Source organism: Erithacus rubecula (assembly GCF_903797595.1).
Source record: "Erithacus rubecula genome assembly, chromosome: 20".
In the NCBI taxonomy this organism is placed as follows: Eukaryota; Metazoa; Chordata; class Aves; order Passeriformes; family Muscicapidae; genus Erithacus; species Erithacus rubecula.
The window spans coordinates 1,657,203-1,678,241 of NC_136672.1; the positions used below are offsets into that span (position 1 = coordinate 1,657,203).

At 52.6% G+C, this 21,039-nt stretch overlaps 1 protein-coding gene across 1 annotated transcript in view; it reads right to left on the reverse strand.

Moving 5' to 3' along the window:
* The window catches only part of DNAH9 (dynein axonemal heavy chain 9), a 158,550-nt gene that overhangs the window by 126,769 nt on the left and 10,742 nt on the right, over positions 1-21,039 (reverse strand). The window contains exons 8-18 of the mRNA XM_079323154.1: positions 20,461-20,657; positions 19,947-20,368; positions 17,331-17,553; positions 15,649-15,815; positions 12,831-13,701; positions 11,709-11,839; positions 10,536-10,662; positions 7,243-7,395; positions 5,450-5,575; positions 4,217-4,456; positions 3,156-3,316 (exon numbers count right to left, since the gene is read on the reverse strand). Of these exons, the coding sequence (XP_079179280.1) occupies positions 3,156-3,316; positions 4,217-4,456; positions 5,450-5,575; positions 7,243-7,395; positions 10,536-10,662; positions 11,709-11,839; positions 12,831-13,701; positions 15,649-15,815; positions 17,331-17,553; positions 19,947-20,368; positions 20,461-20,657 (2,818 nt within the window). The remainder of the gene's footprint in view (positions 1-3,155; positions 3,317-4,216; positions 4,457-5,449; positions 5,576-7,242; positions 7,396-10,535; positions 10,663-11,708; positions 11,840-12,830; positions 13,702-15,648; positions 15,816-17,330; positions 17,554-19,946; positions 20,369-20,460; positions 20,658-21,039) is intronic.

Below are 21,039 nucleotides of genomic sequence, written 5' to 3' on the forward strand. Positions count from 1 at the left end.
CCTGAGCCCTCTTTCCTCCACGAAAATTCCCCAGCTCCCTCAGCTGCTCCTCAAATTCAAGAGATCTTCATCTCCCACCAGGGTTTGCCCAACCCCTTCACTCCAGGCTGAGTTCCTTTGGACTGTCACACTCAGTGACATTGGGCATGTCCAGGGTAGCACGAGGACAGGTCAGCTTTTCTGAAAGGCCTTCCTCTGGCTCCCCAGTGCTCCTCTGCCCAAAGGATCTGCTCCTCAGGAAAGTTGAAGACCTGCTCTGATGGCCCAGGAATGATTCCACACAATGTCCTGCTCTGATGGCCCAGGAATGATTCCACGCAATGCCCCCAGAGCCTCTCCACCAGGCTGATGGTGCATCCCAGGGAGGTGCCCACATATGGGTGTCTGTACCCCTGTAGAAGTCACCATGGAAGACAGAGGTGACCAGAACCACCTGAGGTGCTCACAGACATTGAAGCACCACACAGAGTGGAAAGGTATGAGAAGGGATCCACAGGAGATCTGCACACATCTGTATGGGCAGCTGGAAGCCAGGTGGGACAGCTCAGAGCACCTCATGTCACTGTCTGTGTCCCCAGTGAGATGGGTACCAGTGGCAGATGTGTCCTTCAGGACAAGATGAAAGCTCTGGGACTGCAGGGTGTGGACACCTCATGCCCAGATAGGCACCCACCATGAGCATCTTCACCTGGGGGTTGCATCCTGGGATCTGAGGCACACACACAACAGAGGGTAACACTGCACAATCCCAAACCAAGTGAGAGTTGCAGTTCTGCTGCTGGATTGCTGGGGCATGGGAGATAACAAGAGGGATGTGGGCACCCCAAGTGAGCCCCTCCTTGCCTGGCAGCTTGTCTGCAGCTGCCTGGCACAGCCCAGCTGTCCCCAGTAAGGGACTTCCCCTGACACCTTAGGATTTCAGCTTTTCTATTTTTCATATATTCGTAATCCTGCAGTTCTTTAGCATATAACACTAAACTCCATATCCAGTGTGAGCTGCTGCTTTCTCACTTTGGTCAGACACAACCATTCCTCTCTAGGCTGGGAATCAAGAACACCCCACGGCCTCAGGCTCTGAGAGATGGAAACAAAACTGAGTTGGGGAAGGAAACTTGAGGTAAATAGCTTCATTACCCGAAGCTGTAATTGGAAGATTAACCCCTGTCTTAGGTTGCAATACAAGATGTAACAAGCAGTGTGTATTCTACCACCATAAAAACCAGATGGGGCAATGCTTTTTATTTTTTCCAAAATCCATCTTCCCTCCAGGAGATATCTCCTGTTCATGGCCAGTGAGTCCCAGTGCATGACTGATAAAATTCCATCATCCCATGGGAGATGCTCCAGCCAGGGGAGGAGCCAAGCCTTTCCGACCCAGAGAAAAAATGAGATTTTGGACACCAAGGCACCTTCTTTACACTGGATTCCAGAGGAAAGCCAGACCTTTCCACATCATCCCTGGACCTTCAGAGGAAACTGCACCTTCTCCAGGAGCACTGCTCCAGCTGAACCACATCTGCCACTGCAGGAGGATGCAGCCACCATTGAATGGGACTGCTGCCAACACCCTGACTGACTGTGTCAGCTTGGATTCTGACTCTGGCAGTGTTTTGGGATTGTTCTTTGTAATACTGCATTCCTATTTTAATTTTTCCTAGTAAAGAACTGTTATTCCTAATTCCCATATGTTTGCCTGAGAGCCCTTTAATTTGAAAATTTTAATAATTTGGAGGGAGGGGGTTTACATTCTCCATTTCAAAGTGAAGCTCCTGCTTTTCTTAGCAGGCACCTGTCTTTTAAACCAAGACAATCCCCAATATACAAATGGACCAAACTTATAAAAGTGTGAAAACCCTACTGTCCATCTTGGGTGTAACCCCTGTCTGCCTGAAATGCACCTGAAGGCCCTTCAATAAACAGAACCACTTTTTTATCCCCTTAATTTTGTCTGGCCTGTGTTTGTAGGTGGCTTCACCTGTCAGTCAGGGAGGTGATGAGGAGCTGCAGGGGTGTTGCCCAGATGTCGTTGGATACTGCTAGAAGTGAGGGAAAAAGCAGCCTTGAAGTTTTGCCTTTCTCAAGCTGCTCAAGGACAAGAAATTATAACAATGATTTTGCACCTGCGTGAGAGCCGTGATATTTTGCAAAAGTATGTTTTTAGAGAGGTGCTGCCTTCTTTGACCAATGAGTCTTTTCTATTTTATATTACATGAACTACCCTACATATATATATATATATATATATATATATATATATATGTATGTGTAATGTTTCTTTAAATAAAGCTCTCTCTTGCTTCTCCATTACAGGAGGAAATATCTTGCACTATCCTTTTAGCAGCTCCTATAGCCTTAAAATAGAACACCCAGGTACTCTCACCTGTGGGTCAGGGGGGTAATGAACAGGTATTCTCACCTGTTGGTGTCCTGGTTTGGAGGACAGGTATCTGCCAAGAAAGGCAGAAGCTTCTCTTTGAAATGGTGAATGTAAACCCCCTTACTTTAAATTATAATAATTTTGAAATTAAAGGGCTTTCAGCAAAGATATGGGAATTAGGAATAACAGTTCTTTACTAGGAAAATTAAAATAGAAATGCAGTATTACAAAGAACAATCCCAAAACACTGCCAGAGTCAGAATCCAAGCTGACACAGTCAGTCAGGGTGTTGGCAGCAGTCCCATTCAATGGTGGCTGCATCCTCCTGCAGTGGCAGATGTGGTTCAGCTGGAGCAGTGCTCCTGGAGAAGGTGCAGTTTCCTCTGAAGGTGCAGGGATGATGTGGAAAGGTCTGGCTTTCCTCTGGAATGCAGTGGAAAGAAGGTGCCTTGGTGTCCAAAATCTCAGTTTTTCTCTGGGTAGGAAAGGCTTGGCTCCTGCCCTGGCTGGAGCATCTCCCATGGGATGATGTAATTTTATCAGTCATGCACTGGGACTCACTGGCCATGAACAGGAGATATCTCCTGGAGGGAGGATGGGCTGTGGAAAGATAAAGATGATTGCCCAGCTGGTTTAAAGATGGCCCATGAGCAGATAATATGTGCCAGGAGATCAGGGTCACTGCCCCACCCGGGTCAGCAGATGGGGACAGAATACACATTGCTGGACACACCAACCCAACACAGTCGGTCAGGGGGTGTTGCCCAGGTGCTCTCACCTGTCGGTCAGGGGGGTGATGACCAGCCGGGGGGTGTTGCCCAGGTACTCGTAGCTGTACAGGAACTGGGCGTCGCAGATGCTGGCCCAGCAGTGCCGCTCCTCGTCCGCCCAGCGGTGCCGCAGCTGCGACAGCCACAGGAACGCCTGGCCACTGTCCACCTGCAGCGGGCCAGCAGCATGTCAGGGAGGGCAGGGCTGCCAGGCACACACAGCTCAGGGCCCAAGGGGACTCTGCCACCAGATAGGGGCTGGCACTGCAGTGGTGCTGCCCCAGTGCCCAGAGGGTAAAGCCAGATCAGCCAGAAACCTCTGCTCGGCATGGCTGCACTCCCCCCAGAAGCATTGGTGAGGGTAAAGCCACCACCCAGCACATCCAGGGCACCTTCCCAATCACCTGCACGGTGGGATATGAGACAGTGGCAAGGACAGAGTCATTAGAGGGATGGAGCCCCTCTGCTCTGGAGCCAGGCACAGAGCTGGGGGTGTTCACCTGGAGGGGAGAAGGCTCCAGGGAGAGCTCAGAGCCCCTCCCATGACTCCAGGAGAGCTGGAGAGGGATTGGAAACAAGGGCATGGAGGGACAGGACAAGAGGGAATGACTTCCCATTGTGAGAGGGCAGGGCTGGATGGGATATTTGGTAGGAATTGTTCCCTGACAGGGTGGACAGGCCCTGGCACAGAGTGCCCGGAGCAGCTGTGGCTGCCCCTGGATCCCTGGCAGTGCCCAAGGCCAGGCTGGATATTGGGGCTTGGAGCAGCCTGGGACAGTGGGAGGTGTCCCTGCCATGGCAGGGGGATGAAATGAGCTTTAAGGTCCCTTCCAACCCAAACCATGATGGGAGTATGTGATCACAGAACAGTGGTGTGGCAGTGGTGGACAAATCCCAAGGGATTCCCTGTGAGCCCACACCAAAGCAAGAAAAGAAAGAAGAAACCCCAAATGCTTTTTCTTCTGGCCCTGCTGAGCCAGGCAGTGCTGCCAGTGCCTGTCCCTGGTCTGTCACTCTGTGAGCCCCCTGGCAATGCCCAGCTTGGCTCACACTGAGCTCCAACACCAACCTTCTGTGCTATCATCTTTGCCACCACGTCCCGCGCGTGCACGTCGATGGTGCAGATGGTCATGATCTTCTGCCTGTCACCCTTGGAGAGCTGCCCCAGCAGCATTGTCACCAGTGTGTTCAGCTGGGCCACCTGCTTCTTGTGGTACTCCCTCATGGCCTTCTCATAGCCTTCCTTCATCCTGGAGAAGGCCATGCCCACCTCAGCTGTCCACCAGATCTGGGTGCAGCAAAGAGCCACCTGGGGAACAGCAGGGGAACACCAGGGCTTACTGACCTCTGAGAGTGTCTGATCCTTGGGGAGATCAGGGATGAAACACCCCTGAGGACAGATTCAGTTTTGTTATACAGTATCACAGCAGGCAGGAGAGCAGGGATCCATTCTACATCCATTGAAATCCCATCCTGGGCACACCCAGCAGCTGCTTATCAGTAAATGAGCCCCCTTCCCCTGTAAATGAGCCTCCTTCCCCTGTGAATGAGCCCCTTTCTCAGTAAATGAGCCCTTTTCCCTCTAAATGAGCCCCTTCCCCTGTGAATGAACCCCTTTTCCATGAATGATCCCTCTTCTCTGTGAATGAGTCCCTTTCCCTGTGAACGAGCCCCCTTCCCTGTGTATGAGCCCCTTCCCCTATGGATGAGCCCCTTTCCCTATGAAGGAGCCCCTTTCCCAGTGAAGGAACACCCTTCCCCTGTGGATGAGCCCCTTCTCCTGTGAATGAGCCCCTTTCCCTGTGGATGAGCCCCCTTCTCTGTGAATGAGACCCTTTCCCTGTAAATGAGCCCCTTTCCCTGTAAATGAGTCCCCTTCTCTGTGAATGAGCCCCTTTCCCTGTGGATGAGCCCCCTTCTCTGTGAATAAGCCCCTTTCCCTGTGGATGAGCCCCCTTCTCTGTGAATGAGACCCTTTCCCTGTGGATGAGCCCCCTTCTCTGTGAATGAGCCCCTTTCCCTGTGGATGAGCCCGTTTCTCATATCTGAACACATGGGAGGCCGAGCTGGACACCACAAGGCTGCCAGAGGGGCTCCTTCCTCTCATCAGGCCCCATCAATCTGGTTTTTCCTCTCACCTCACTGGGGGCAGGGGGTTCCTGCACCCCAGGGTCCCCGAGCTGCATCCTGCCTGGAGCTCAGGTCAGAGCCCAGAGCACAGCCTGGGAGCCCACCAAGAGACGGGCAGGAGAAGGAGAAGGAGAATAAGCACCCCCCTGCAGAGGCTGGAGCAGAGCAGTACCTGGGCAGGGTGGTCGAGCAGCCACTGCTCCCGGGGCTTGTCCTCGTAGGCAGCCAGGGCCACGCCCAGCCCGGCCCTCAGCGCCGCCCTCATGGCCTCCAGCAGGCGGCCCAGCCACAGCTCCACCTGCAGAGAGCCCCACATCCATCCCAGAGCCCCTCCTCAGCCGGCAGGGGCGGCAGCAGAGGGACAGGCAGCGAGGGACAGGCAGCAGAGGGACAGGCAGCAGAGGGACAGGCAGCAAGGGACAGGCAGCAGAGGGACAGGCAGCGAGGGACAGGCAGCAGAGGGGCAGGCAGCAGAGGGACAGGCAGCAGAGGGACAGGCAGCAAGGGACAGGCAGCAGAGGGACAGGCAGCAAGGGACAGGCAGCAAGGGACAGGCAGCAGAGAGGCAGGCAGCAAGGGACAGGCAGCGAGGGACAGGCAGCAGAGGGACAGGCAGCAAGGGACAGGCAGCAGAGGGGCAGGCAGCAGAGGGGCAGGCAGCAGAGGGACAGGCAGCAGAGGGACAGGCAGCAGAGGGGCAGGCAGCAGAGGGACAGACTGCAGAGGACAGGCAGCAGAGGGACAGGCAGCAGAGGGACAGGCAGCAGAGGGACAGGCAGCAGAGGGACAGACTGCAGAGGGACAGGCAGCAGAGGGACAGGCAGCAGAGGACAGGCAGCAGAGGGACAGACTGCAGAGGGACAGGCAGCAGAGGGACAGGCAGCAGAGGGGCAGGCAGCAGAGAGGCAGGCAGCAGAGGGACAGGCTGCAGAGGGACAGGCAGCAGAGGGACAGGCAGCAGAGGGACAGGCAGCAGAGAGGCAGGCAGCAGAGGGACAGGCAGCAGAGGGACAGGCTGCAGAGGGACAGACAGCAAGGGACAGGCAGCAGAGGACAGGCAGCAGAGGGACAGGCAGCAGAGGGACAGGCAGCAGAGGGACAGGCAGCAGAGGGACAGGCAGCAGAGGGACAGGCAGCAGAGGACAGGCAGCAGAGGACAGGCAGCTCAGCTCCCCAGGCACACAAGCCCCAGGTCTCCCCAAACTGGGGCACTCAGCTGTCTGTGCTCTCCAGCATCAGCATCTCTTTGCACACAGTATGGGAGCATTCTGTGGAAATCCAGCTGCAGGAGGAACCCAGCTGAACTCCACTGAGGAACAATTTAGCTCAGCGTGTTCCAGCTCCAGGCCATGACAGTCACCTGTGGGACTGGAGCACAATCTGCCAGCAGCAAGAGAATGCTGGGAACACAATTCCTGCTGAATTCAGTATTTCACAGGCTAAGTCCTCTCTGAGAGGAGAGTTTAAATGCCAAGTGCCATCACCAGGGAGCTCAGAGCTGGTATTGCCTACTTTAGCTTCCTATAATAGTCCATGGAGAAAAGTGCAGCTACAGGGAAAGAAAAGCTGAGCAGTAATTTGATTCTTAAATTTTGTACTTGACTCGTTCTATGAAATCAGGAAGATTTGGAAAACAGAGGGAAAACAGGGGGAAGACCCTTTTCTTTTCAAAGATATCCATACAGAACTACTATGGAATAATTTAATCTGTTTTCAGGCTGCACCCCCTCCCAAGAGTAAGAGTAACCTTCAAGACACTTTTCAGAAATTAAAATTTAAAAGCCCAGTAATAATAGGTCACAACCCTTCCTCACACCACAGTTGTGAGGACCCATTCAGAGCAGGACTAGAGCTGTGCTGTGAGCAAGGATTAAGCTCCACAGCAGCTCTCCCAGCTTTTCTCACAGAGGCAGTGCACTGGAACCCCACAGGAGCAGCCTGGACAGACCAGGGCTCCCCTCTCACCTGCCCACTGCAGTCACAGGGCTCACTGAACTGCACATATTCCTCCTCTCTGCTGTACATTCCCAGGCCAACCTTGGTTGTCTTCTGCTCAGAGTCCACCTGGAATTTCACCTTGGCCAAGCTGTCAAAGAGTTTGGGAAGGTGACGCTGCACCTGCAAGAGGGGTTGTGTAAATGAAGTGAGGGAGACAGGACAGGCAGAGCAGGGAGCAGCAAAATGTGACAGCCTGAGCCCTGCTCACTAAGCATGGCTTGGACATCATGGCAGCACCACATCTCACTCATGGCCAGGAGGCTGCTAACATGAGCCTGCTGCTGTCCTTCTCAGTATTTCCAATTACTTGTACCTCATTTACAACCAAGGCAGGCCCAAATAGATCCTGAAATCTGCCAGACAGGGTAAAAGCACAGGAACCATCCAAACATATCCAGTCCCAGTTCCTCTGCATGTAGTTCTGCTCTCCCCTGCTCCCTCTTGTCCTGTTCTCAGCACTGGGAAATTTTCTTACTAGGAAACTTCCCGGTTTTTCCCTCCTAGAAATCAATTTTGTGGCAAAGAAAAGTCCTGAATTTTCCTCCATGGAGAAGCCAGATCTTTATTTCTGCCTGAGACCCAGACAAAACCTTCATCTTAACCAAAAGCCCTCTCCAGAAGGAGCAGGAGGATTCTGCTGTCCTGTTCACACCTGAGTTTGCAAAGCCAAAGGGGAGACACTGGCACAGCTCCTGAGGCTCCCAACAGCAGCACCTGCCTGTGGGAGCTCAGAGGTCACCAGAGCTTCTGGAGCAGCACATCACACCCAGCCACATCCCTGTGCCACCACAGCAACAATCCCATGGGAAAGGGAAAGAACAGCCCCAGAGCTGCCCCTGGCATGAGACAGGATGGGAAAAGAGAACAGCCTGTACTTCCTGGAGCTCTCCTGCTTTCAGGGAGAACTGGGAGCACTGGGGAACAAGAGGAAAGGGACACAGAAAAGAGAGCACTGAGGGTGCTGGTCCATGGCCAGCTGGATCTGAGCCAGGAGGGACATCCCTGTCCTGGGGCACCATGGCCAGCCAGGAGAGAGAGGGGATTGTCCCACTCTGCTCCAGGCTGGGACAGCCTCAGCTCGAGTGCTGGGGGCACTTTGGGCACCACAATTTCAAAAAGACATTAAAAGTATGAGAGAGTGGAGGGGAGGGATGTGAAGGGTCTGGAGGGGCCACAGGAGGAGCAGCTGAGGGCACTGGGTCTGTTCAGAGGAGAAAAGGGCACTGAGGGCAGAGCTCAGCAGGGCTGCAGCTCCTCCTGAGGGCAGCTCTGACCTCTGGGACAGAACCTAAGGCTGGAGCTGTGCCAGGGGAGGTTTGGGCTGGGTATCAGGAAAGGTTCTTCTCCAGAGGGTGCTGGAACTGCCCAGGCTGCCCAGGGAATGGGCACAGCCATGAGGCTGCCAGAGCTCCAGGAGAGCTTGGACAGCACTGCCAGGGATGGACAGGGATTGTTGGGGTGTCTGAGCAGAGACAGGGGCTGGATTGATGATCCTGGTGGGTCCCCTCCAGCTCAGGCTCTCCTGTGATCCATCTTGTGGCTTGTCTGTCCAGTTCTCACTCCCTGTCCCACAGAGGATTCCAAGCTCTCCTCAGGAGCTGGCCCACAGGTGGCCACAGCCCATCATTTTCTTACCTGGCCAAATGCCAGGAAGTACCAAGTGGATCCAGAAGCAATGGACACTCAGCTTCCCCACCAGGACAAGCACACATCCTTCCAAATCTCACATACACCATGGAATCCTGTCTTACAGCTGCAAGTGGGCAGGCTCAGCCACCCCCAGTGTGCAGTCCCAGCTCCTGGCTGCTCTGCAGGGCCTTGGCTGTGCTCCAGCACTCGATCCAATTCTGCCCCCAGAGCCTGGAATGCACCTGAACCTGCACCAGTTCAATATCCAGTTCAAGTGGATAATATCATTGTCTATTTAATCCTCCTCTAGGAATTATCAGGCTTTGAAACTACAGTGGGAAGGCTGAGAGCGTATCCGTGTATGATCCTGCCTGACATTTACTTTGATTTTACTGCAAATAGTTTTGAATAACAGAAAGCACCAGGAATTTCTCCTTACTCCATGGAGCATTTCAACACAGCAGTTTTTCTCTGCTTCCTGTGTTTTCTCTCTCTCTCTCCATTTTAAGCATCAATCAGCTGTGTATTTATGACACTCTGTGGGCTGAAATCACCCAGCAGCAGCAAACAGATCCAAGCAGAGTTAAAGGTTAGTGACAACAAGAATATTTCCAAGCCTGCCCCACTCACGTGCTGGCACAAATGCTGAAAATGAGGAAAAGCTTAGGGAGGCTGAGATTGTTCACTACTAAAAGGTGGAATAAGGAATTGATTCCTTACCCAACAGCCCAATTTGCTGTGAATATGTTGATTTGGTTTCACACCAACCTTAGGATTAGTGATGCCTGCCAAAGCAGGCTGGTTAGTCATGGCATTGCCAGGCTAGGTGGCTGAGGTTCCTGACAGCAGCTCCACATGGAAAAGCACCTGCAGGACTGAATCCCCTGAACTCTGCCCACAGAGGGTTCTGATCCCAGGGAATGGGGGAAGGGCACTGTGAAGCCATTTCTTACAGCAGGGAGGTTACTGCCAGCTCCTCCTTGGATGACCCAGCAAACCTGGAATGGTGGATTTGGAGGGATTCCTCATACCTGCCATTCAGAGCCCATCCCAGAAACCCAGGGCAGGCTCAGACACCCCCTGGCCCTGAGCCACAGCCACTGCCTGACCAGCAGCTGCTCACCTCCTGCAGGCTCTGCTCCTCCCTGCCCTGCCAGCATCCCAAAGGCTCTGCAGGGGGAAGGAAGAGGCACTCACTGGAAATGGCCTCTTTGCCTAAAAACCAGCCCTCTACAAGCCCCCAGTGGTCAGCACTCCCACACTGGAATGACCAGTCTGGGGCTCTCTCTTTGGTGGCATCCCAGGCTGGGATCCAAGCCACAGGTTTTGGATGAGATCCTTGAGAAAGTCCTGCAACCTCCTGTATCCCAGCAGAAACAAAGCCACTGTTTTTATGGCACACACCCATGGAGGGGTTCTGAACCTGCCACGAGCAGCACCAGGGTTAGATCACACAACAGCCAGGGCAGGGCTGCCTGTCAGCAATGACAGATGGACATCAGCTGTGAAGGAGCTGTTAATCCACAGGGGGGGAGAAAATCACTCCAGAAAGGAGAGTCCCAGGACAACTCCTTCCACTGTGGCACTCCTAGCAGCTGGAAATTGCAAAGGTGATGCAGTACAAGCCTTACCAGATGTGGGTTGGTGCCATTGGAGAGAATATCCAATAAATCTGCAGAAGAAATGAAGTAAAATCTGGGAAAGGCCAACCTTTTTATGTCCAAATACTCAGCCAAAGCCTTCTCACACAGAGACAACCTGGAGAGACAAAGCAGAGCCCAGGACAGGTGGATAGATGCCCTGCTGTCATGCTTCCAGGCAGGTTCTCCCACCATGGGGAAATGCCAGGCAGGAGCTGAGCCTGCAGGCTGCTCCTTGCCACAGCCCTGAGCAGATCCACAAAGCACAGGGAACTCACAGCTCACTCTCTACTCCAGGGGCCAAACACCCAAGAGTTAGGGCAACCTCATCAAAAAGCAGAAGCACAAGTGGAAGAAGAGGTTGGAAAGGTTTGCAGTCTGCCCCACTGCTTTAGACAAGCTCATAGCTGCCACAGGTGGTGGCATCCACTGGGATGAACATTTCCAGAACTGCTTTTATTCTAATGAGCCACATTTTAAAGTCTGATTCCAACCAACTCAGCTTTTTGTGTTTGCAAAGCATGAAAGGAAAGTTGTTTGCTCCGATCTAAAATGAATCTTGCAGTGTTCACATGCTAAACTGCTGCTGAGCTTACAAAGTTCCTAAATAACATTCTCTGTGAGGAACATTGGCCTTGTTCAATTGAAAATAAAATCAAATCTTTATTTGAAATGGAGAGCTGCTACTGACACAACAGCTTAGCATGGACTTTAAAGTGTTCTTCAGGCAGATTTTATGTTAAGTGAGAAGTGTCTCCATGTCAGGGCACTTAGGTCTGTCTCAGGGAGCTATGTCAAGGGTATACAGGGATAATTCTGTAAATTAGATGGGCTGTGCTCTGCTGCAAACATCACAGAATGGTTTGGGTTGGGAAGGACCTTAAAGCCCATCTCATCCCACCCCTGCCATGGCAGGGACACCTCCCCCCTGTCCCAGCTGCTCCAGCCCCAGTGTCCAGCCTGGCCTTGGGCACTGCAGGGATCCAGGGGCAGCCACAGCTGTGCCAGGGCTGCCCACCCTCACTGTGTGATGGGTTACAAATACAAAGAGTTGAGGTTTGTGACTGCAGAGGAAGCACAGCCTCAGAAAAATCCTTGGAGATTCAACCAACTTCTTGTTCATCCCAGTCTCTGACAAAATCCTGGGACTGATGCTCTACCTACCTACTCTGGATGTCCTCCAGTTGCTGGGACAGTCCTGCTTTATTGGTGGCTTCAACTACATTTGGGGTTTTCTGAACTTCATAGGCCAGTTCTTTAAAATCCACATCAATGCCTTCAAAACGTCTGGAGTCCTACAAAAGGACACAAAGGACACAAAATGCTGAGAGATCCCATCCCCTGAGGGCTGTCTCTGGGATGAGGGGAATCTCCTCCCTCACCAGGGAAAGGCATGTTCCTCCTGAGCATGGCTGTGAGCCTGGATTAACACTCAGAGCTGGGCTGGTGATGCACACAGGTACAAAATGTTATAAAAGAAAGGGGTCTTTTAAAATCAGGCCTGGCTCTGTTAAAATCACCAGCTAGCCTGTTGTAAGTGCAGCCAGGTAGGTTCTCACATGAAACAGCCTTGGGAATGAAAAGCCAGTCAACACAACAATCTATTCTGGTAAGAAAATAAGTGTGCACCTGCATAAACAAAAGATCTGTCCCATGAGAATCAGTGAAGAAGATATGTCAACATCTGAGTGAGAGTCTTAGCACGTACACACCTTTTAACCAATGAATTAGGTGGCAAGAAAACTACTAGCCAATGGGTGTTCAACACCAGGCCTGTAAAAACTGTATAAAAATGAGTTATGTGAATAAAGAATTGGCTTTTCCTGCATGAAGAAACTGAGTCCTGACTGCTTATTGCAACAGGCTGGAGGCACCCTCAGGAGGTCCCCAGGAGCAGAAGAGCTGCAGGACAGGGAGGGAAAGCTGCCAAAGCTGCCTGGGCCAGCTCTGTTAGATGATTTGCAGTGTCACTAATGGTCTCAGTGCTCTCCCCTCTGAAGGAAGAGGGAACACTCTGCAGCACTGGAGGAAGGCAGCAGCTCTCAGCCCCCAGGAGCTCTGTGTTTGCCATGCAGTGGTACAAAGCAGGAGATCAGCCCCTCAGCACAGGCTGGGGTACAAAAACATCCTGGGGGAACAAGCACAGCACTGAGGGAGCCTCCAGAGAAGTGAGGCAGCAGGAGAACAGCCCTGCTTTGGGGAATTTGGCACTATAAATAACCCCTTTAATAATGAAGCCTCTTCTACAACACTTCCAGCCAGGAAATGTGGGATGTGGGGTGGTACCTGGGGCAGCTGAGCCCGGATGTCTCCTGAGCCGATGAAAATGCTCTCCAGGTGAGACCAGGTGCGCTGCACCTCGAGCCACAGGGAGATGACAGAGTCAGCAGTGGAGAGCTTCCTCTGCCAGGCAGACACCTCCTCCAGGAAGAAAGCAATGTATTTGGATGACATCAAATTCTGCAGCTGCACCTGGTTGTCTTCCAGAGTTTCGATGAGCTCCTCATCTGGCTTGAGCAAGGGGATGCTGGTGCGGGGGTGAGGCTCGTACTGGAACTGCCTGGAGCTCCAGGTGACCCTCAGCTCCTTCAGCACCTTCTCCATGCTCATCTCTCTCATTGCTTTGTCCACAATGCCATGGACCTCCCCCTCAAATTCATGCAGGTTGAGCCTCAGGAGGTCAGCCAGGGTGGTGTCTGAGCCCATCACAAACCTCACGCCCGTCGCCTGCATCAGCTGCTTCCAGTGCCTTTCCCTGATGGCAGGATTTTGCAGCTCTGCCACAGCCTTCAGGGCTGTCAGTGTGTTCTTCACCTTGCTGTCCAGCCCACTGAAAGCATCCCACGGCCTCATTTCCTTATCCAAACTCCGAATCTCTCTTGCAAACTTTCTGCACTCCACGTCCATGTTCTCCACGTTAATATCCACCCATCTGGTGCTCTGCCAGTCGTCCAGGCTGCTGTTCACCAGGGAGATCATGTCCCAGAGCTCTTTGAGAAGACACAGCTCCTTCCTGCACTGCTTCAGTTGTTTATACTCTGGCACCACAACTTCAAACAGACCAGCTGATTCATAAATCGAGGTCATGGCTGACTCCATCTGTTTAATCTCCATGTGCTTTGCATCCAGCAGTTGATAAGGCTTTTCAGTGTCAAACCTAGAAATAAACGTTTATTCTTTGTAAGTGAGATTGTAACAACTTCTAAAGAACCCATAAAACAAACAGCCTCTGAGAGTCAAAGCAGAGATGGAAGGTCTCTACTACACCCTGATGGCTGAGCCAGGGGCACTGCTGACACCACCCAAACCCAAGCTCTTCCCAGGGACACAACACTGCAGGCACTGCAGCCTGTGAGCAGGGAGATCTGGGAATCACCAGGACACACAGGTGATGTCTTAAGATTGTAGCTATTATATTTTTCAAATCCTACACTGCTTTAGTGCATAACTCTAAACTCCATATAAAGTGTAGTTAACTGTCTTCGCATTTTGGGCAGACAAAACGATCCCTCTGGGCCTGTGACCCAAGGACACAGCACAGCCCCAGGTCTCAAAAGTACAAACAAAAGTGAATTGGGGAGGAGCAAGCTGGGGTAAATTACCTCACATTACCTAAAGCTGCAACTGGAGGATTAACCCCTAATATGCAAACAGACCAAACTTATAATTGTCTGTAAAACTCATGATCATTGTCCATCTTGGGTGCAACCTCTGGGAGGCTTTGACTGCCCAAGGTATATCTATTCAAGGCCTTTAATAAATCCCCACTTTAACTCTGCTCAGCCTCTGTTCTAGGTGGGCACTCCAAGCCATCACTGGGATGAGGTTTTTTCTCTGGGGACTCAAGTGATGCTAATGCCTTAAGTTTTTCTGTTCTGCTTGGGTGTGCTTTTTGTTGTGCTTGGGTGATAAAGGCAAAACAGTCCTATTCCAGCTGGGGACTCAAGGACAATATCTTCAAACTTCAGGCCCTAAGCATAAACAACGTGAAAAGATGAGGGAGAGCCAGCAAGCAAGGAGGATGGAACTTCATGATTTGAGGCTGTTAACTGGACAGTTGACTCCTGCATGCAAATGGACTAAAACCTAGAAAAATGTGAGACCTCATGACCCAGCCCTCTTCCGCTTCCATCTTGGGCTAGACTGTGGCATTGGTACAGCCAGAGAGTGTCCTTTAAACACCGGTCAATAAACACCCATTTTACTCCCCCCAACTCCGATAGTTTCTGTTCCAGCTCCTCCAGCACACAGCTTGGCTTTTCATACTCACAGGTCCCTAAAAAAAAAGCTGTTATCTAAAGGGGGGGATCATGGTACTAGGGTGCTGTTAGGTCACGGTGACAGGAAGAGCAGCTCCAGATGGTGAATTTGCCTTCTATATTATTTTCCTGACTGGGGAATGCTATTTCCAGTCTTAGATGTTATTTGGGCTCGTTATTTGAGGGGTTTTAGGTGTGGATGATGTCCCAGCATTCTCTGCGTCTCTCATTTGCATGTACTCCACTGACGTCACTCCTCCTCTGTCACAGGCACCATTTTAGCGAGGCAGCGAGGGCATTAAACCCGACACGAGGCGAAGGGGATATGGGGTAAAATGGTTGGGGCTGAAAACAGGGTGAGGCCAAGAACTTAACATTACCAATTAACATTAAGACAATCGGAAACATTTATAACAACATACAACTAACCACTGTGAAAATTCCTGAGGGGATGACCCCTGGAATTCTTATCCCTGTGAAAACACCTGCCCTGCCCGAGATCCCAATGCAGTGCCAGGGCCACGGGCAGTGCCCACCCCTGCCTGGGGGAGGGGAATGGGGACGGGGATGGCAGCAGGAACAGGAGCGGGATTGGCGACGGGGATGGGGATGGCAGCAGGGACAGGAGCGGGATGGGGACGGCAGCAGGGACAGGAGCAGGATTGGGGACAGGGATGGCAGCAGGGACAGGAGTGGGAACGGGGATGGGGATGGCAGCAGGGACAGGAGTGGGAACAGAAACAGGAGCGGCCGCAGTCCCGCGGGGACAGGAGCGGGGACAGGAGCAGGAACAGAGCTGTCCCTGCAGGATTTGTTGTCCCAGCAGCCAGGCAGAGCAGCAGTACCTGAAGGGCGCCTCGGTGCTGAAGCGCTGGCGGAGCCGCAGCTGCCGCGCGTCGAAGGCGGCGCAGCGCTGGCGCAGGGCGCTGACCTGGCCGGCCTGCAGAGGGGCCACCTGCTGCCGCACGGCCTCTGCCAGCTTCTTCACCTGGCTCCACTGCTCGGGCAGCTCCTGCGGGCACAGCGGCGCTGCGGGGGCTCTGCGGGCACTGCTCACGCACGGCCACACCGCGGCACAGACACACAGCTGCAGGGAGCGGGGTGGGGGGGCCCAAGGCGGGCCTGGGGAGGTTCACACTGGATATGAGGAAAAAGTTGGCTGGGAGGATTGTAAAGCAGCAGAACAGGCTGCCCAGGGCAGTGGTGGAGTCTCCATCCCCAGAAGTGTTCAAAAACCTGTGAGTGTGGCACTTGGGGACATGGTTTAGGTGGTGAGTGTGTTATCATCTTAAAGGTCTTCTCCAACCTCGACAATTCCATGATTGCCAAGGGCTCTGCTGTCCCCAGGTTCCCTCTTCTCCATGTGCTGTGCAAGCCCACAGGAAAGACTTTGGGTTTCTCTCCATCCCAGCTCTTGAGGAAATTAATGGAGACCCAGCATGGAAAGAAGGGAAATAGCTGCAGGCAGCTCTGAGGCAGCAGAGGGCCAGCCCCTCCTGAGGGGTCTCTTCCTGGCAATTTTCATTACAGTCTCAGTAGAAATCACTGTCCATGACCACACAGAGCTGCCTCCTTCTTTTCCTACCAGCAGCTCCAGCCCATCCATCTCCACCACCACAGAGGGAGAAGAGCCCAGAGGAGCTCCTGTTTTTCCCACTCCATAGAGGAGGAAATGAATCATTCACACACAAGTGTTGCTGTCACTCCCCAGAAAGAACAATTCTTCTGCTGTCTCCTGCATCTGGATGGCTGCACAACACCCTCCTTTCATCTATCAGGAAAGGAAATCAGTTGTTTGAAGGTATTTGCAGAAGCAGGCACACACCAGCAGCTCCCAGGCTGGGGAATTTAGTGGAGCTGGGTTCCCCACACACGGGTTTATGGTGGATGAAGACACTGCTGGCAGGGCTTGTCTCTGTCCCCCAGCACTGGCTGGGCACAGCATCATCTCTTACAACCTTTATTTCGTGGTCCCTTTTGCAGAAATTCAAAGAATTCCCAAAAAACTGACTCATGACAGCCAGATGTGGAGAGATGCCAAAATATTTTCATAGCCTGCTCCCAGGAATGTCTGCTGGGTAAAGCAGACCTGGTGGTCTTGACCCAGAGGAGGACTGAAGTCCTATGAGAAGGCAGCTCTTTTGCCAACATTGTCCTTCCCATCTCCATAGCTGCCAAGAACCAGCTTATTTAAAAATAATTATAACTCAACCTAATTAACAGATGGATTTGAAAATGCAATAACTATTTTTTCAAGAGTAATAGCTGGGAGTTGGAGCAGGCAATTCCATGTTTTTCACACATAACAAAAGGCTTAATCTCTGCTTTAAAAGCAAAATCTCAATATAACTCCAGCATTTAGAGCTATTAAGGCACACCCTGCAATAGCAAAACACTGCCCACTGAGGCCCTCTCATGCCAGGGAGCAGGACCTTGAACATCCCTGGGGTGCTCATTCCCCCACTACTGCTCCCTTTGCCTTCTGCTCCTGGGCAAGCTGCTGTGTCCAGCACAAGCCCTCACCCACCTCCAGCTGCTGGTGGACTTCCTCAGGCAGCTCCTGCTCATAGGCTCTCAGCAGCTCAATGGTTTCCTTCAGGGGCTCAAACATGGCATCAGTGGCACTGTGACGTTCCTTCACGGCCAGCAGGTGACCCATGACCTCCACCAGGCCACCAGAGTCACCTTCCTCCACCTTCCTGCTCAAACCTTTCTCAGTAGTTTGGATGAACTCCTCCAGGTCAGCCAAGCTGTAGAGCACAAAGCAGGGAAGCAAGCACAGGTTGAGAGCAGCTCCTCTGGAATTAACATCCAGCCTCAGAACTGGAATTCCTGCTCAAAGCTATCCCTGGATGTGGCTTCATTCAAGGAATAGAAAGGCAGGTTAGGACTTCTCAAGCTGGAGACAGAGTACCTGAGCAGGGGCAGGGAGCTCTGGAGGGGTGTTTTTGAGACGACAGTTTGTAGTGGGAATTTTTACAGGTGCCCAGAGCAGCTGTGGCTGCCCCTGGATCCCTGGCAGTGCCCAAGGCCAGGCTGGACACTGGGGCTGGAGCACCTGGGACAGTGGAAGGTGTCCCTGCCATGGCATGGGTGGCACTGGATGGGCTTTAAGGTCCCTTCCAACCCAAACCATTCTAGGATTCTGTGACAGATTTCACCCCATCTCTTCCACAAAGATCCAAGCTCCCCAGGTGAAGCTGACACTTTTCAAATCTATAACAAACGGGGATTGTCCTTCATGCACTGCCTCTCTTCACAGGGCAGCTGCCTCCTGCAGGTGATGCAAATTTACAGCCGTTTAGAAAAGTAACTGGGTATTTGTGGGAGGATAAAAAATCCCTCCAGGACTTAATTTTAAGATCCCTGTCTGTCAATGGCCTTGAACCACAAACCATCACAGACAGGAGAGTGTTTGGGGCACGTTTCCTCACCTGCTTATCCTGCTCTTAACCTTCTCAGCTACTGGGAACTTTCAGTGGAGGAACAATGGGCTCCTGGATCTCAAAACACTTTTTAAGTGCCTGTTTAAATTCTCTGGATGCTGCCTAAAAGTGTCCTTAAGTACTTCACCTAATAAAGACTAAACTGCTGAGTCAGGGACTCTCAATAACAGCTCTTAAATGCTCGTTCTCTACCACACAAAACCTCTTTGCAAAGAAATTATCAGACAGATTTATGGTGCTGAAAAGCACACAAGAGATCACATCACCACCCCACGCAGCAGCCTCCTCTTCAGGTGTCTGTGAGCACTCCCAGAGCACCCACAACCTAAGCCACCCTTCAGCTGCAACCAAAATATCACCCAAGGCATTGTCCTGCACAGATCTGAGCAGCTCTTCAGAGCAAGGAACACGTGTTAATGCAAAAGTTGGAGCCCAAACTGCTCCTTTTTGTAGCCTGAAGACACCTCTCCATGACTGCTCGTGCCAGGCTACCTGAATCATGGACTTTAGAAACCTCATCACGTTAATGCAGATTTACTGATGTCCACAATCACATCCAGTAAAGCAAGCCCAGAGCCCTGGCAGAGATGGGATTATTTGGCTCAGGAGGAGTGGGCAAACACACATCTGTGCCTAACACCCTACAGCAGGTCCCAGGGCACCAACTCAGGGATGTCAGGGGTACCAGGTGGTGTGACTGTGACTACTCCCAAGGGTACTGAGTCATGTCCCTGTTCCCAGGGTGAGTTGGGCTGCAATACAGGATGTGGCCAGCAATGTGCATTCTGTCCCAACTGTTGGAGCAGGGTGTGGCAGTAACCCTGATCTCCTGGCACATATTCTCTGCTAATGGGCCATCTTTAAACCAGCTGGGCAATCATCTTTATCTTCCCACAGCCCATCCTCCCTCCAGGAGATATCTCCTGTTCATGGCCAGTGAGTCCCAGTGCATGACTGATAAAATTACATCATCCCACTGGGAGATGCTCCAGCCAGGGGAGCAGCCAAGCCTTTCCTACCCAGATAAAAACTGAGATTTGGAACACCAAGGGACCTTCTTTCCACTGAATTCCAGAGGAAAACCAGACCTTTCCACATCATCCCAGGACCTTCAGAGGAAACTGCACCATCTCCAGGAACACTGCTCCAGCTGAACCACATCTGCCACTGCAGGAGGATGCAGCCACCATTGAATGGGACTGCTGCCACCACCCTGACTGACTGACGGGTGTCAGCTTGGATTCTGACTCTGGCACTGTTTGGGATTGTTCTTTGTAATACTGCATTTCTATTTTAATTTTCCTAGTAAAGAACTGTTATTCCTAATTCCCCTATCTTTGCCTCAGAGTCCCTTAATTTCAAATAATTTGGAGGGAGGGGGTTTACATTCTCCATTTCAAAGATAAGCTTCTGCCTTTCTTAGCAGACACCTATCTTTCCAACCAGTTCCCAGGGGTACCAGGTGATGCCCCTGTTCCCAGCTCACATACAAGCAGAGAGCAGGGCACACAAGACACAGCACTGGGATGGTGCTGCTGTGCAGGATGGGCCCTTCTCCTGCTCCTTGTGGATCCCTCCCAACCCAGGCATTCCATGACTCTCTAGCTGAGCTGGCCATCAGTGTGAAATGACCCAGCCCAGCCAAGACAAGAGCAATCCGGCACAGCCCCAGGAGCAGAGGAAGGAGCAGCTCTCACCTGTGCGTGACATGGTCCAGGAGGTGCTGCTTGAACACCAGGCTCCACCTTTTAATCTCATTGAGCAGGGCTGCCCTGAAGGGCCGTGCATCGAGCCTGAGCCAGCCCTGGAAGGTGCAGATGGGCTGCAGCTGAGCCACCTCCTCGTAGAGCCGCTCGTAGGAGCCGAGCTGCTCCCGGATCTGCTGCAGCGCGGGCGGCGCCGCAGGGACCCCGTCCTGTGGCTGAGGCTCCCCGTCTGCAGGGAGGGATCGGCCACAGAGCAGCAACTGGCGGCACTGCTCCCTCCTGTCCTCCCCACAGAGCTGTGAGAACCGCTCCAGACCCGCACGGTGCTCGCAGCACGCGGCCACTGCTGCACCAGCACGGCTCAGCAGCTCCTGGCGGGCTGAACACAGCGCAGGCATGGCCTCCAGGTCAGCCTGGAGGAGAGGGAGAGGGAGAGGAATCACAATGATGTGGGAGCACAGGCACCCCCCCAGTGCCCCAGCCTGGGCAGCCCCACAGCACAGACCTGGTAGTGGCAGAGGCCGCTGTGCATGGCCAGCCGGGGCACCAGCGAGGAGATGTGGAAGATGCCCTGGAGAAGATTTTCCAGCATGTCACACAAGCCATCGTTGGTGCCAGGGTCCAAGGGAGGGTGAAACACCAAATCTGGGACCACCAAATCCAGCTGCACCTCAAACAGGGGAGCGAGCCCTGCCTCGGGATCTGGCAAGGAAGAACAGACATGGCAGGATCTTTTCCAAGGAGTCTTGAGCCACCACTAACACCCTATGGCAAGATGCCACATGCCCTGCAGGGACAGCAGGAGGGTGTGGTGGCAAACACTCACCAGTGTCTCACAACCCATGGAGGTGCTGGCAAACACGCTGTGCTGTGCTACCCACCAAAGACAGTGGGGAACAGATGAGATACAAATGATTTAAGGACCAGAAAACACCCTGAGGAGGAAAGGCTTGTAGAGACCAGGCTCTTCAGCTAATGCAGAGTGGGTCTGAGAGCTGGACAATGCCAGCATGGAAGTGCTGGCAGAGGAGAAAAACAACAGGAACCAAGTAGCTCTTTAATTTAGTGGTGAAAGGCACAAAAA